The sequence below is a fragment of the Salminus brasiliensis genome, chromosome 13 (genome assembly GCF_030463535.1).
Source record: "Salminus brasiliensis chromosome 13, fSalBra1.hap2, whole genome shotgun sequence".
NCBI classification, from domain to species: Eukaryota; Metazoa; Chordata; class Actinopteri; order Characiformes; family Bryconidae; genus Salminus; species Salminus brasiliensis.
In genome coordinates, this window is record NC_132890.1 from 37,289,457 (window position 1) to 37,305,112 (window position 15,656).

The window sequence follows — 15,656 nt, forward strand, 5'->3', positions numbered from 1 at the left end:
GTAGGGGAGATGGTGGAGGGGGGCATGTTTGCTGCATTGCTATTGTGACGTGTTATGTGAAGCAGTCCTCTGTGTATCCATCATTGTGTTGGGGAGAATCAGCCAAGCAAGACACCAAGGTTGGTGGGGGAAAAACACTCCTGGGACCGAGGCCTCGTCCTGTCACTACCTCCAGGCACGGCCAGATAATAATGGAGACATCATGGGGGCCCATAGATAGGCTTCTGGAGACTGAGAGGTGTTTAGAGATTCACCACACACTTTGAGGAGCAGCCATTGATTCAGCCTCAGGTTTGTCTTATTATGGCTGGCAGTTCTGCTCTGTCTATTGAATCTTAATGTTGTGAAGATACTTGGAGGTGGACCGCCACAACTTTGCTTGGACCTTTATGTGTTGAACTCTTCAGGACTTTATTCTGCTTAATATTTCATACTAAGGTAAAATGTTGCTTTCTTTCAGATCTATAGTCGAAAATGCATTCTGTGGTCCTACACTATAGAAAAACTTTGCAGGGGATGGTCCTTTTGTAACTTTTGAAAATGAGATGTTTGAGTGTGCAGACCCATTTTTATTAAAGTTTAAAAAACCTCTACATAATGTAAAGCAGTGGTTCTCCTCAGGGATCCCCAGAAAATCCACACTTTTGATCCAATGCAACTTAACATCACATATATGGATAGGAGAAAAATGTGGACTGTCTACAGAGAAAAAAAATGATGTTTAGGGTTTTATACAACTTAGAGGATCTCACGTCGAAGCCAACAATGATTTAAGAACTTTGTTTATTGTTAATAGTATACTCAGACTATCACACCTGTACAGGTGTATATACTATATATCCAAATGTCTGTGGGCACCCCTTTCAATGAATGCACCATGCCCATATGCCACATGTGGGCTAGAGGGGTTTAAAGCCCCCTAGCATTGAGCTGTGGAGCAGTACAAGAACTGTGTTCCCTGGAATGATGGTGGTGTAGCTCCATCCAGTACTTTTGGGATGAGTTGGGGAGTTGGGGATGAAGAGGAGTTGGGGTGGTGATCATCATCCAACATTCTGACCTCACTGGCTCTCTTGTGACTAAATACAATCAAATGCTCACAGCAATGCTTCTCCAAAATCTAGTAGAAAACTTTCTTCTCTGCACAGTAGAGACAGTTCCTCCAACAAACACAAGATCAACTCTTTTTTTTTAATTCTTTTGATTTTGAAATGAATTATGAGTGAGCAGATGTCCCAATACTTTGGTCAATTTAGTGTATGTACATATAAAGTGTGTTGTGTTGACTGATGTGCTGTCGCTGCATTTTAGGTATCACACCACAGATTTTTTTTAGACACGCTGAGCTTTCAGATTCTGGTCACGTTACATTCCCTAGCTGCTCAGATGAGAAACGCTCATGTCAACAATAAAAACAAGGACATCTACAGAATGACAGAAGGTGGAGTGGTCCCAGAACTTTTCCATCCTCAGAAAAGTTTCACAAACATACTAGAGATGGCAAACAGGTATCAGTGGGTGTGGGTGTACGTCTAAGGACAGTAGAAAACTAGAGTAATAAGAGGAATGAATGCGATCCAATCTCATAACAAATCTAACAAATCTAGTGGGAAATTACTCACACACTGTGATGCCATGTTGTTAGCTGTGCTTATCAGTGTGTTGTTGTAGTTTGAGCATGATAGCCGAGTGTACAAATGACTGTTTGAAGTTGCAGGGTGGTTTTTCAAGACATGCTGTAGCCTGCACTCTCACATACTGTTTTACTAAGCAGAGATGTGAATGTGAATGATGGTATCATCAAAAACCATCACTGTTGTACCGTATGGAAGTTGTTACTGTGTGGGTTTTGCTGGAGCCGCCCAAGATAAGTGTTCCATTCCCTCTTCATTCCTCTTCAATGAGACATCAATCATACATTACATTGAAATACTTGAAATCAACCTGAAAACACTGTAAAACTGTCAGTATTCTACTGTCCACCAAATCTTTTACCAGCACAACAACAGCCAACATGGCCAGTCCAGACCGTCCTAGCAAGTTTAGTCCAACAGCAGACCATAAAATGTGCAAAGTGCATCCAATATACGATCCACTACAAATTCAATATCGTATTAAGGGGTGGATCTATTGAGCAACAAGTAAACAGTGAGTTTTTGAAGGTGATGAAGATGTTGAAGCAGGAAAAATGGATCAGCGTACGAATCTGGGACACTTTCACATTGATGTTCTAGATGACTGGGTCAGAACATCTCCCAAATGTTCCCCCCAAAAGTGCTCCAGGAAAGGACAACAGTCTCATTGATGCTCATGGGGGTCCCACCTCACGCCAGATACCTTGGTGCAGGACACCTTCAGAGGTCTTGTAGAGTTCATTTCTTTGTTGAGGTGGCACAAGGGGGACCTACTCAGTGTTTGGCAGGTGGTGCTAATGTTATAACTGATATACAGTATATGTATATGATATTATTAATCAGGTTAAAAAGTCATGTAAATGTTGGATTGTAATATTAAGATATTAGATACACATAAGAACCACTCACACAAAATATTCCATTCTGTTCAGCATCGTTCTTCTGTTCAAGCTGATTTAGTGTCCAGTTCATTGTGGTACAGCTGACGTGTGCCATTTCACATTTGTATTCATTCTTGGAGAAGAAGCCGTGATAGTGATATCTCCTCTAAACCATTCTCAGTGGGGATCCATAATTCAGCTTGCAATCTTTTAGGAACATTTTGTGTAATTTAACTTTTCTGTCATTTGTGCTCTGTTCCAATTACTCACTGGAAAGGGCATCAAAACTTTCTTTTTCTTGGATATATTATATTAGCTCCAAATGTCCTTTCTGGCGCCCTCCCCAGACTGCTCTAACATTCTTAAAGAGGACTTAGCCACCAGACAGACTTTGAAAAATCCACTGCTGCTGCTTCCTTTCATTTCATAGAAATTAGTGTTATAACCACCAAGGCTGGACTGTAATGGCCAAGTGCACGCACTTAAAAGAGAACATCAATCAATATGTTAACTTGAGGATTCAGACAATATGCCAGACGGCAGACAGCGGGAGGAATCTTGTCTCCGAATGCAATTGAACCTCACAGTTGAAGCCTTTAAAATAGATCACAGACAAAGGTTTTTTTTTTTAATGGAGTGGTCAAAGGGTACGTTTTTCACGACATCGGTGGAAGGCTGGAGAAAAAGGTGGGTGAGACAGAAGAAGCAACTCTTCTGTCTCTGCACTGGCCTCAGTCTTTTCACTGCGACTTCTCTCGCTGGGCGTTTTTTTGTTAGCCCAGCCTGCTGCCTGCATCCCCAACCCTGCTGTTTTTGGAATTAAAGTCTTAGCTTCACACTCCTGTACACAATTTGTTGGGCTTGTCTAACCTGGAGCCCTTTTGGCTCGCTCCTTGCCATGGTGAACGCTTCCACCCCCTGCAGGAGGCTTGTGGCAGTGCAGTCATTTTTATACAAAGCCCCCCTCGAGATGAGAATGGGTTTCCATCTGCCCGTTTGCTGCCAACGTGGGCTGTTTTGCCACAAACTGGAAAGTCGGCATAAAGTCAGCAACAGCTGCTGCAGTGTTTAGAACCGTACCTTCTCCACTTTCTGCCAAAACCCCTTGAGCCCGACGGTTTAACACCCCCAGACAGCTGTTCGTTTTGGTTACATGTGTATCCTCATGTCTCGACTGGAGAGAATGTACTGATTTTTGTTTTTGTCTGTTTTTCCATGCATTTATTTAACCAACTCTTAATTCTTGAGGCTTAATTAGAGAGGGCTTGTCATCCGTATGTAACTTCACAGTGGTCTTAAGCACACCACTAATTGTAAAGGCTCTTTATATTCCTTTGAAAGACACACAGGTTGTTGAAGTGGAGGTGGTTCTTCTTTTAAAGTCTGTTTAGTTGAACGGAAATGCAATAACACGGACAGAATTTTTCTAGTCTTAGACGGCTGCAGACCACACAAGCGTCCATCTCAGAGCTCTCACATATCTGATGGAGGTACGGCAGCAGTAGAGGGACATAGTCTGCAGTGACATCAGAGCAAGAGAAGTCAAGTCAAATTTATTAGTATAGCTTTTTACAACTGTTGTCGTCACAAAGCATCTTTACATAATCAGTAATTAGTTAAAGACAGAGACAAAGAAATAATAATAATGTCTTACCATGAAGGATCAAAGACCCCCAAAGAGCAAGCCAACAGACCCCCTGTGAGCAAGCCAACTTGCTTGAAGAAAAGCTTCCTAAAAATAATTGTAACCCTTTTTTTATAAAGACATAAATGTCTATTTACATTTGTCCTGAACCCTTTTTACCAAAAATGGGGTCATTTTGGTGAAACTCAATATTTTATTAACTGACACAAGCAAGTACTGAACAGCGATGAAACGTAGCTCATACCTAAGAGGAAAAACACATGCACACTGTGTGCAATTCTGAATAAATAAGACATGTGGGAGGTAGACAAGTGCATTGAATCCAGAATGGTCAACATGCACAGTGCTCACGTTTAAGCAGAATATCTGATGCTGAGGACTGAATTTATACAATTTACTCTGGTCAACAATGCATCTATTAATAGGCAGTGTTGCTAAGGGCTACGCATTGCTCCTTGCCTTATTGCACTGTATGATATGCATGTGCATGGCTCAAACGGAAAATAAAAAAGAAATAATAGTAAATATTATATATACTGATATAAACTTCCCCCCAATTTAAAATACTCTGTGCTGCTCATTTTAGGGTGTTTATTTTGCACATCACTGCTCTGATCTCAGTACCGTACTGGTCTCAGTACAGTTGGTAGGAAGGGGGTGATGCTTTGTGTGGTGCTCAACAATGGCTCTTACCATACGGTACATGTTCAACTTGTTTATGCTTTTTTTTACATTCAACTTGTTTAATACACAAACCTTGTAATTCACATTAAAATATTTAACTTTCCACGAATTTCCACGAATGTATCTGTTGTGTTAGCATCAAGCTAATGGTGATTAATGTTACCATAGCAGCTTATTTGAAGCTCCTAAAAGACATTGAAAGGTACAAAAGAATGCAGGGGTTGAGTGTTTGTCTGTATAAGGCTGTGTAGTCTGTGACTGATTGGGGTGAAGAATGTTCAGATGGTTGGTGGTTTTACACTGCCATTAAAAGCCCTGTTATTTTGACTCAAAATGAAACATGCTGATGTTCCTGTTATGGAAATCGTGGAACAAATTAAAGATGAGCTCTGCTTTTATTGGCTGGTTTACAGCAGAAGCTGCAGATTATAGCATTGTTTTAAAACTATAACAAAAATACTGCAATTATGTTTGATGCCTATGTTTTTTGCCTTGCTGGGTGGTATTGCTGTCCTCTCAGTGTCCTCTTCAAGAGATTATAGACAGGTTAGCTTTTAGCCTAGAACCTCTCACTTCCCTGGCTTTGGCTATGTCGTGTACCAATCTCTCTTTTTTGGGAGTGTGACACTGGGGACACACAGATGTCCCTGAACTAGAATATTGTGGCTGGGGTGTTTCAAGTAAATCTTGAAGTTGTCGGATCATCAAAATGTGTGCCTGAGGGTGGGAGGGTCTTAAATACTTAGTACATTAATACATGCTCATTTATCAAGACCAATAAATTACCCTAATGGCCTACTGTATTTTCATCATAATACAAAACAGTAATAAATATATCAATAAAGTAAAGTCTGCTACCTTTTTTTACGCAATTTGAATCTAGCGGTTGTTTTTTATATATAGATAGATAGATAGATAGATAGACAGGCAGGTGGACAGACAGATTGATAGACAGATATATATATAGATAGATAGATAGATAGACAAATAGACATTTTTTGTTAATAATGATAAGCATACATTTTATCCAGCTATGTCCAAACTTTTGAATGTTTCTGTGTCTTATTAACAGTTTAAGATCCAGTTTCGGGATACCCTGTTTTTTTCATTAGTCTTTTTTGTCATTTTTATCTGTCTCATGCAAATGGATGATCTTATCTCCTACCTAAAGAAATTGCTAATAATGGCTGTTTTACTGGCCATTTAATGACTATTGCACCTTCTACTCAACGTCTGTGGGACCTGACTGCGGCCAGTGCTAAAAGTCTGCATCAGTCCCAGTGTTTTAGCATGGTGGATTTATCTGTTGAAGCGTAAAAGTGAACCCACATTTTCGTCATTGAAAACCTGACGCAAGATTTACGCAAAGCCAAAGCTGTGCCTCTACACCTCATGGGCTCTGTTTGAAGTTCCGATATTTGTTTACTTTTTCTATCTCAAAGGAAGCCTGATGATGCTTGAAACCCTGCGGAAATCTGTGTAGAGTGCGAGGGTGAGAGCCTTATCAGTGAAGTCGTCGGACTAGCTGCCTGATAACATCTGAGATTGATCATCTTCTAAAGAGCCACTTCAACAGTTTCCTTTCTTCATCAGAAGGAATCTCTCCGCGAACGGACCTGGAGACAAGTTTCTCGGTGTACGTGTGTCACATTCGCCACGCCCAAGGCTCTTACCCAGCTCTGGGGATGTTATTACTGTTGCAATAGGATCTATCAATGCCAGCTATCTCATTTTGGGGGCTGCCGTACTTCATTTGAAATCCAGTCTGAAGGTTCCCAGTGATGCCTCAAGTTCTTACCGTACCATTAGTCACAATGATGGTCTTCAGAAATCTTTGGTTTCACCACAAGTATGTGCTCTCGAGCTTTAGATATTGGCCCTTGTGACTGCAGTGTGGTTTTTGTTCTGGGCACCTCTGAAGGTGAATAGTTCTTCTGCTTCTTTTGGCTCAACTATGGCTGGAGAAACACTTCTGGTCCACGGCTATACTGTAAAACTATCCCTGTAGAATTACAGCAACTGGCTACCAGTTCCAGCATTCTTTTTACAGTAATTAACAGTAAAATAGTCAGATTACTAAGAACTGTATACTGTAACTTCACAGCCTGTCTGCATGACTTCTTACACTGACACTGACTGTCTCCTTCAGAATCTCAGTGTTGAATTAGCTTGATTTTACATATAACTTGCAAAGATTCACATCTGGTAATACAAATACATCTGTCCTCATCTGAAGTAGTATAGGATAGTAGTTAACTGAACTGAACCTGCTGCAACAATCCTTCAACCACCAGAAATACCATAGCATTGACATAGCAGCAACGTAGCCACTACTGTCAACCGACCTAACAAACCTGATCAAATTCAAAATGAAGTATATAATAAAGTATCTCAATTAATAAAATAACAGATCACTTTCCTTTTCTCCACCATATCATCAAATAATGTCATATAATTTAATAAAGAGAGAAAAATGATATTTACTTTAAAGTAACACAAAAGGAAAACTGCACTATTCAACAAAACCGAATAATACTGTATACCACAGTGGGGACACTGTCTCCCACTTCATGTGTGCTGTGATACTACACATATTGGGCATGCATCAATATACATGAATATATGAACAGTGTAAGTTGTGCAGGTTGTGCAGATGTGCATACTCATGAGAAGCCAAGTGATGCAGTTTATAGCCTGTCCCTTCCCTTAGCTCTCAGTGGTTACAGCAGTCCACAGGACCTCTCCTCCCCAAGTAACGGCTCAAATCTACTCATATATTTATCACTCAGGAACTACTGAGTTTTTAGGGTTGCAGTTTTAATATGATCCTGCTGGAAATCAGCCTTCTGTTAGTAGTGCGCTTTCCCCTGTTACTGTGAGTACTAGTGCAAGACTGGCCTACGAAGACCTCGCCAACACAACACTCAAGCCGAATGACTTACTGCTGAGTCAAGGCCTGTCGCCTCTTATTTCTAGACCAAAAGCAGAGCAGGTCTGGTGACTGAATCGCATTGTGTTCAAACCCTTGCCTGTTCTTTTATTTTCCAGTCATTTCCAGTATTCCGCTGCAAAAACACACACACATACATTGGTGTTAGGTCTGTTTTCCATTGCATGTTTCAATAATTCTATTGTTGTGGATGCTGCTCTGCTTTGCTGTCAGTCCCATTCAGATCTGATCGGATCCACCAATATGCCTTTTTCAAACAATCCGCTCTCGGCAGGGCTGAGAGCATTTCGCAACAGAATCTGGTCTTAATATCGTATTATGATGAGCCAAGGTTATACAAATGTGTAAATAAAAGTAAATAAATAAATAAATAAGCAATGAAATGATGCCTCAAGGTCCCTCTTTTTCCATTGTGAGCGAGTGGGTTGCAATAAGGCAACATAAACAGAGATGTGTTTTTATTAGTAGTGGCCAGCTGGTGCACAGCCAGCACATTACAGCACAATATCTACATATTCCTCTACACCCAGAACACTCGGATTACCATTTACTGGCTACGCTGAGCACAGTGCACAGATTTCCTTACCTCTGTCCTCTCTGTGAGTGGGTAAGAGATGCTGTATGTGCTGTCTTACACCCCAACCCCCCACCCACCCCTACACAGGCCCACTGGTGCAGCGAGGATATGTGCGCACTAGTTCTTTTTAAGCTTGTCACATTTTTTACTATTCGGGATCCTCCTGTACTCAGTGCTGTGACGTGAGCGAGAACATTCTGTATCTTCTGCCGATTGGGTCAGATCTTAGGGGAGATCCTTGACTGTTGCGGAGGAGTGGAATTCTGGAACTTGATCGCATATATTTTTGATCGGCCGTTGCTGACTCACCTAGATGATGGTAAATTCCTGTAATATGCAATTCCCTGACATCCAGATTGTCAGCGCTGTGTAGTTCTCCACTAGTCTTACTCCTCTAACTCTGACAGGTCAGAATATATTCATAACTTTTCACCAGAATATGTCTCCATGAGCTCCTTAGCTGTAGTAAAACGGATGATGCCGATTCTGAAACCTGATTGGTTGACACATGTTCAAAAACATGGTGACAGTTTTGGTACTTATCTCGCTCTAATGTATATGTGCATGTCATGGAACAGTTTTGGCAATGCCATTATTCAGTTTTCAGTGCAACCCGTCAAAGCATCTGCAGCTTCAAGCTTCAGCAGCTGCTCATGTGCTGTACGTTGCTCTGATAGAGTCTGTGTGTGAATCGTAAAACCATTTGTATTCAGCACATAGGTTGCATCACGCTTTTACATGCAGTGCTCTACCTGGGTGTGAAACGTGTAGTTTCATGACTTTGAGCCAGTGACTATAGCCCTGTCAATCAAATAAAGCCTTTAAAGCAGCAATATGTAGCAATTATTTGCTTAAAATAGCAGCTTTAAAATGACTGTAAATATAGGCTCCACTGACCTGTACAAGTGAGAATAGCACAACTACCATTGCTACTCTAGGCTTGGCACACTGCAAACTGCACTATGTAACTCTATATGAAGTGGGCAGGACAATGCCCACCAGAACTGTGTAACGCTGCATAACCCGAGTCGCATCCCTCAGTCCACATGCTTCTCTATCTTTTCTCTATCTCTCAGCTTGTCCAGAAATGCACGTAAGCGTGTTCTTCTTAAGGTGTGTCTCAAAGCGTGAATTCCACTTCCCAACTGTAGGGGGAGCCCAGGTTAAAGTCTTCAAAATGTTGCTCACATAAATGCTCATGGCTGAATAAGCAGTTTTAGTAAAAGGACAATCCAAAACAGTAGTCAGTAAACCAGACCATGTCACAAACCAGTAACTAAAACATTGGACAATGGGCAAACAGAGTAAAGTAAGAACCCAAAAGATAAGTCAAAACACTAAGCTAGACACAGGTCAAAGGCAACACTTAGAAACATAAAAGATAAATAGATTAAATAGAATAAGACACAGGACAGCTGAGGTGATATCCAAGTGATGTAGAGGTTAGAAACTGTTCAAGTTTTGGATGGGCATGTGGTGGAGATGTAGATGCCAGAGGGGTCTTGAGAAATGGAGTCCTGGGGACAAATAGTATCAGTAGGAGAGACTGGAAGCACCCCAGTTTATACTCTTGTCTCGTGTCTGAGGTACCATTTACGAGTAAAACACTTCGCCGATGCCAACAATACCTGTGATATCAGTAATGTTAGCCCTGGACACCGACCTGCAGAATCCACAAGCTGTATGAGACCAAAGGCCTATGATGGTGGACGAGCTGGAACTCTATTCCATGCAACCACCTAGCAACATCACAGCAACCACATAGCAACACCCTAGTAACCACTAAGCAACACCATAGCAACCGCCTGAAATACCATAACAATCCCTTTGCAGCACACTATAGCATCTAGTAACCACTTAGGGATAGCATTGCAGCCATATATGATACCATAGCAAGCGCTTAGGAAGAGCATAGCAACCATCTGGGACACCCTAGCAACCACCTACAAACATCACAGCAACCACGTAGCAACACCCTAGAAACCAATAAGCAATGCCATAGCAACCACCTGAAATACCATAACAATCATTTTGCAGCACACTATAGCATCTAGCAACCACTTAGGAACAGCACAGCAACCATCTAAGACACACTAGTAAACACCTAGCAACACCACAGCAACCATGTATGATACCACAGTAACCTCTTAGCAACACCATGGCAACCATCTAGAAAACAATAACATAGCCACTATGTGTAATACCATAGCAAGCATCAAGTAACCACTTGATAGAACATCATAGCAACCAGATGTGATACCATGGCAATCCCCAAGCAACACCATAGGGAACACCTAAGATACTGAAGCAATCACTTAGCAAGCACCTTCAAAATCATTGCAAACATGTGTAAAAATGTGAAACAGCAGTAGACCTAGCAAATATTTAGCAACATCACTGTAACCAGATAGCAATGCCATGGAAATCCTATGGAATACCATAGCAACCACATGGAGGCAGGAACCACTTATATGCTAGTTTGTATTATTTATTTTTGTATTATTTATTTGAATATTTCACTATGTTGCTTGGCACCAATATCCCTCAAACTAGACAGGACGAAGTAATATTTGCAGTACTAAATGATTTACCACTGGTAATAGAGTGCTTTACTCTGGTAAGAAGACATTTATGCTTGGGCTCTTGAGGCTTATTTTATAGTTCTAACCTATTGTAATTCCATTCTCTCTCTCCACAGAAAAACCTCTGCCCCAGGGACCCCCTGGTGGTATTCTTGGAATCCTGGGTGTAGTGGTTGTGGCTGGCCTGATTCTAGGAGTGGTGGTCACCATCTGCATGGTGTACAAGCGAGGACAGAAGCCCCGCACGGAAACCGACAACGACCTGTGAGTAGGACCACACTAATTTGGAACAAGCGTAGACAGGCAGGTCAAACGCTGAGCTGAAATCTGTCAGGCTCACCGTGCACTGCAACCCTGGCACAAAGTGTTCAACCTTTAAGAAATCAATGGCTGTCTTGTTGAGGGTTAGCCTACCCACTAAGGTACCGCTGAGATGTGTGTTCTCTTACCATTAACAGAGCCCCTTTAGTGAGGTCACCTCCTTTATGGTAATCTGGACCCAAAAAAAAGGTCATTTGCAAAAGTATTTCTCATCTAGTTAGCTTGAGTATGTGCTTGATTACTTAAGAGCGCGTTAACTGTTTGTTAAAGAGGCCGTTTGATTGCCTTGCGGACTTGATTTGACCATTTCCACTGTTAAGAAACAGGTGTTTCAATCAGGGCTGATTGAATGAGCCACATCAGCCTTACGCTAGAGCCTGCCAAAGCATTATGGGTCATAAACAGAGCGCTTGATTCCCCGATTTTAAGCCCACACTCCTCTTCAGATGTGAAGATGCTGCGTTCTCAAAAACCTCAAGAACGAGAACGGAGGACTCGACGTGCTGAGCAGATGGAGCAGTGCAGAGCTTTGGTGAAATGTGTGTTTAGGAACATTGTTAGACACCAGAGGATTTACAATCACACCTTTTCTGCAGTGTAATCAAGTGCAGTCTGGGTGTAAAGAGTCATAAAAGCTCCATTTCATTTGTACCATGAAAGACAATACTGAACTGACGCTCAGCAAATTAGCTCAGCCTTCCACTCTAATAAATGCTCTGTGAATTGTGTCCCATATTTATAACTATTGAATAATACCACATTATACCTCATTATTTCTTCACATTTAGCATTTTTTTTTATTAAATTAGTAAGTTAATAAATTATGTGATTAATTAAATTAACTATTAAGGAATTTAACTTACTTACTAAAGAGCTTCACTGTTTACTCAGAAATTAACCTTAGCTAGTCTGTATCGGCTAGGATCCAAAAGATCACTCTAAGCTTAGATACTACCAAATACAGAAGTCAGTATAGAGACCACGATACTCAACATACTCTACACTCTGTACTCTCAGAAGAGGAGGGTCTTCAGTCTGGGTTTGAGGACTGTTCGGACACCCAGGGGAAGTTCGTTCCACCACTTCGGTGCAGGACAGTAAAAAGTCTGGACGCTCGTCTTCCGTGGATCTTAAAGGATGGCGGGTCGAGCCAAACCGTACTTGAAGCTGGAAGGGCTCTTGGTGCGGATCAGGCGTTTGATCATCGCCATCCAGTACGGAGGGGCTGGCTGGTGCAGTCTTGGCTTTGTAGACCAGAGTCAGGGGTCTGAATCTGTTGTGGGCAGCAGCTACAGGAAGCCAGCAGGGAGAATGCAGTAGAGGGGTTGAACATGGCTGAATTTGCTGCATTCTGGGCTTGATGGTGCGCAAAGAAAGAACAGTCAGAAGGGAGTTGCAGTAATCAAGTCTTAAAATGACAAGAGACTGAACAAGCACCTGGGTGACTCTCTAGAGAGGAAAGGCTGAATTCTCTGGATGTTGTAAAGGAGAAATCTGCATGCCCGAGTTGTCAGAGTTGAGAATGATAACCGGTCATCCATGACAACACCAAGGCTTCATGCTTCTGTAGCTGGAGTGACCAGTGAGTTCTCAAAGGAGATGCCAAGATCATAGTAACTTATGTAAATGTGCATTCTCTCTCTCTATTGACTCTGACTGGTCTGCAGCAAACCAGGGGGCTGCACTGCACTCCTTCTGTCTGTCCCACCAGATAGGATAGTCCTGGGTGCCTGATACTACTGTCAGCAGTCAGTTACTCACCACAGCTGACCTAGAGCACTCCACAAGCTTTGGTGTTTCAGAGATGCTCCAACTCTGTGGTCTGGTCTTAACAATTTGGCCTTTGTCAGAGACACTTTGGTCTTCAAGCCTGACCATTTGTACTGCACCCACCTGCTGACTCCAAAAAACGACGTCCCAGAGATTTACATATACTGTTTGTACAACATTATTTACTTCATCTCTGAGTGATCTTGAATTTTTAGGCTTACTGATGCATGTAGACACTCCTAAATCCCAACCCCTTACAGACACTGATCGAGGACTTTATTGGGAACACTGTACTGATACTGAACAGGGCCTCTTTTCACTCAGCCTCAATACTACATAATATGGATGTTCACATGATTGCTTCACACACTTCCTGCTAATTTTGTAGAAGCTAGATTTTCTAGTCTTCAATTGTCCAGTTTTGGTGAGTCTAAGCCCACTGCAGCCTCAGCTTTCTGTTCTTGGCTGACAGAAGCTAAGACCTGACATGGTCTTCTGATATTTCAGCTCATCTTCCTCAGGGTTTGACGTGTTGAGCATGCTGAGATGTGTTTTTTTTATATATAATTTTATTTTATTTATTTTTATTTTTTTGAAACCCACCACACCTATTTTACCTATATTTGCTTACTTTGACCGTAACAGTTTAGCCCCACTCATTCACACTGAAATTGCAAGGATAGTTGGAATGAGGTCCAATATGGGATAATCAGACAAGAGATAAATTACATACATCAGTCTTATTGAATTTATTTAATAATACAATTTTAATTTCTGATTATTGAATATGATATAAGGTGAAATGATCATGCAAAATTTGATTTTGAATGAATGTTTTTGAATCTTGAAAGTAAACAAATATATGTTGGTTTCAGGGATACTAAAATAAATCTATATATCATATAATTATACCATTCCTTTGTAGGACAGTAATATCTCTTAGTTCTAAAGGTTTATGCCGCTATTTTTTAAGTTGAGGGCTTAGTTAGCTGCATCTAGTCTAAGCAGGATGAGTAAAAACATGGAAACAGAAGAATACACACAGACTGCATTCTTCTATGGATGAAAATAGCTACCTGCTGTTTACAAAAAAAATATGATCCGGTCTTAAATGATCACCGCCGTCTAATGTTCCAGAGAGCTGACTCATGGCTTGGCGTGGCATGAACCTGAGCTGAGTGAGTTTGACAGTATTGTTTACTCTAATTGAGTAAGCAGAGGCCATTATAGGCAGCTATTGGACAGGACTTCCTCTCTCGCTGCTCCTCAGCGTCAGCCAGGCTATTTTGCATCGCCCCCAAAAAGCCTTCCCAGAAATCTGAGCACTGGCAGGCAGTGCCCACGCACAGTAAAATAATGGATAGGTACTGAAAGCAAAGGGCTCTTTCCTCTGTAAAAAAATGAAATAAATAAATATATATGAATAAAAAGAGCATGTGTAGTCGAGAAAGAGAGATGAGGGTGAGATGACGGGACCATAAAGCGGTCAGCCGGTCAGCAAAAGCTACCCTCAGCCACACTCACGTCAAAATACAGTCAAATTAGTGTCAAAAATGCAGGTAGCGGTGTCTTTATTTATTTATTATTTATTTCTTTATTTTTATCTCTTAGAAGCCAAGTTATGCTTTCATTTCAACGTTAAGCAATGGCAAGATATAAAGTATGGTTTCCATTAAACAAGAATGTGCACTCAACAATACATTTTTATTCAGTTCAAATCATATTTAAAATGTCTTCTTTTACTTTAAGTATTTGATGGAAAGTTTAAAATTCACACTTTAAATGTTGATATATCACATAATAAAATATCTCAATAAAATAAAGAAAATTTGAAACTCTACCAATGCCAGTTTTCACATCTATATCTACATGTTGCTGCATTGTTATGCAATAAAAAAAATAAGAAACACAAACACATAAAATGGTCAGAAACAATTATAGTACTTTTTAAGTAGTTCTTTAAATTATTAATATTTAATTATTAATATTTTATATATTTTATATTTATCTTAAATATTTTAAATATTTTTGTTTATATTTTGGTCCTATTCTAGCATTTCCTTGTCTTATAGAGAAGAAAAAAAGAGAAAATAATCATTCTGAGATTTTAAGAAAATATGTCATTATATGTCATTTTGACATAGACATAATTTTGAGATATTTCATTATTTTGTAAATGTAAAGCTAAGTCCCTACTTCTTAATAAAAAAAATATATACCAGCATTAAGTTTATATCCCCTTTTAGTATTTCTGGTTTTAATGGGATTTTAGCAAACATTCTCTGAAGCTTGATGAACATCACATTAGACAGTAGATAGGATGGATGTATTTCGGGGCGGAGCATGTATAGGTATAACCTTTTATTTCATAAAGCCCGCCTCATCAGACAGAAACTGCACTTTAGTCATCCTTATACTCCCTCGTTGTCAGAGCTCCTGAAAGGATGTCGGGAACTCTAGGGTGAGAGGGCTGGCTTGTTGCCTCCCCGGGAATATTACCAAGGCAACCAGTGCGAGGGCGCATGGATTCTGGCACAGGGGCTGCTTTAATTAGCTCGATGATCAAATTAGGGTGCTTATTCAAGGGACTCCTTTCAAGTCCATGGGATTGG

At 40.7% G+C, this 15,656-nt stretch overlaps 1 protein-coding gene across 2 annotated transcripts in view; it reads left to right on the plus strand.

Annotated features, from left to right (window-relative positions):
• Window positions 1-15,656, plus strand: part of nectin1b (nectin cell adhesion molecule 1b) — a 279,635-nt gene that overhangs the window by 201,416 nt on the left and 62,563 nt on the right. For both annotated transcript variants that reach the window (XM_072695374.1, XM_072695373.1), the window contains exon 6: window positions 11,070-11,217. In XM_072695374.1, coding sequence (XP_072551475.1) covers window positions 11,070-11,217 — 148 coding nt within the window. The remainder of the gene's footprint in view (window positions 1-11,069; window positions 11,218-15,656) is intronic.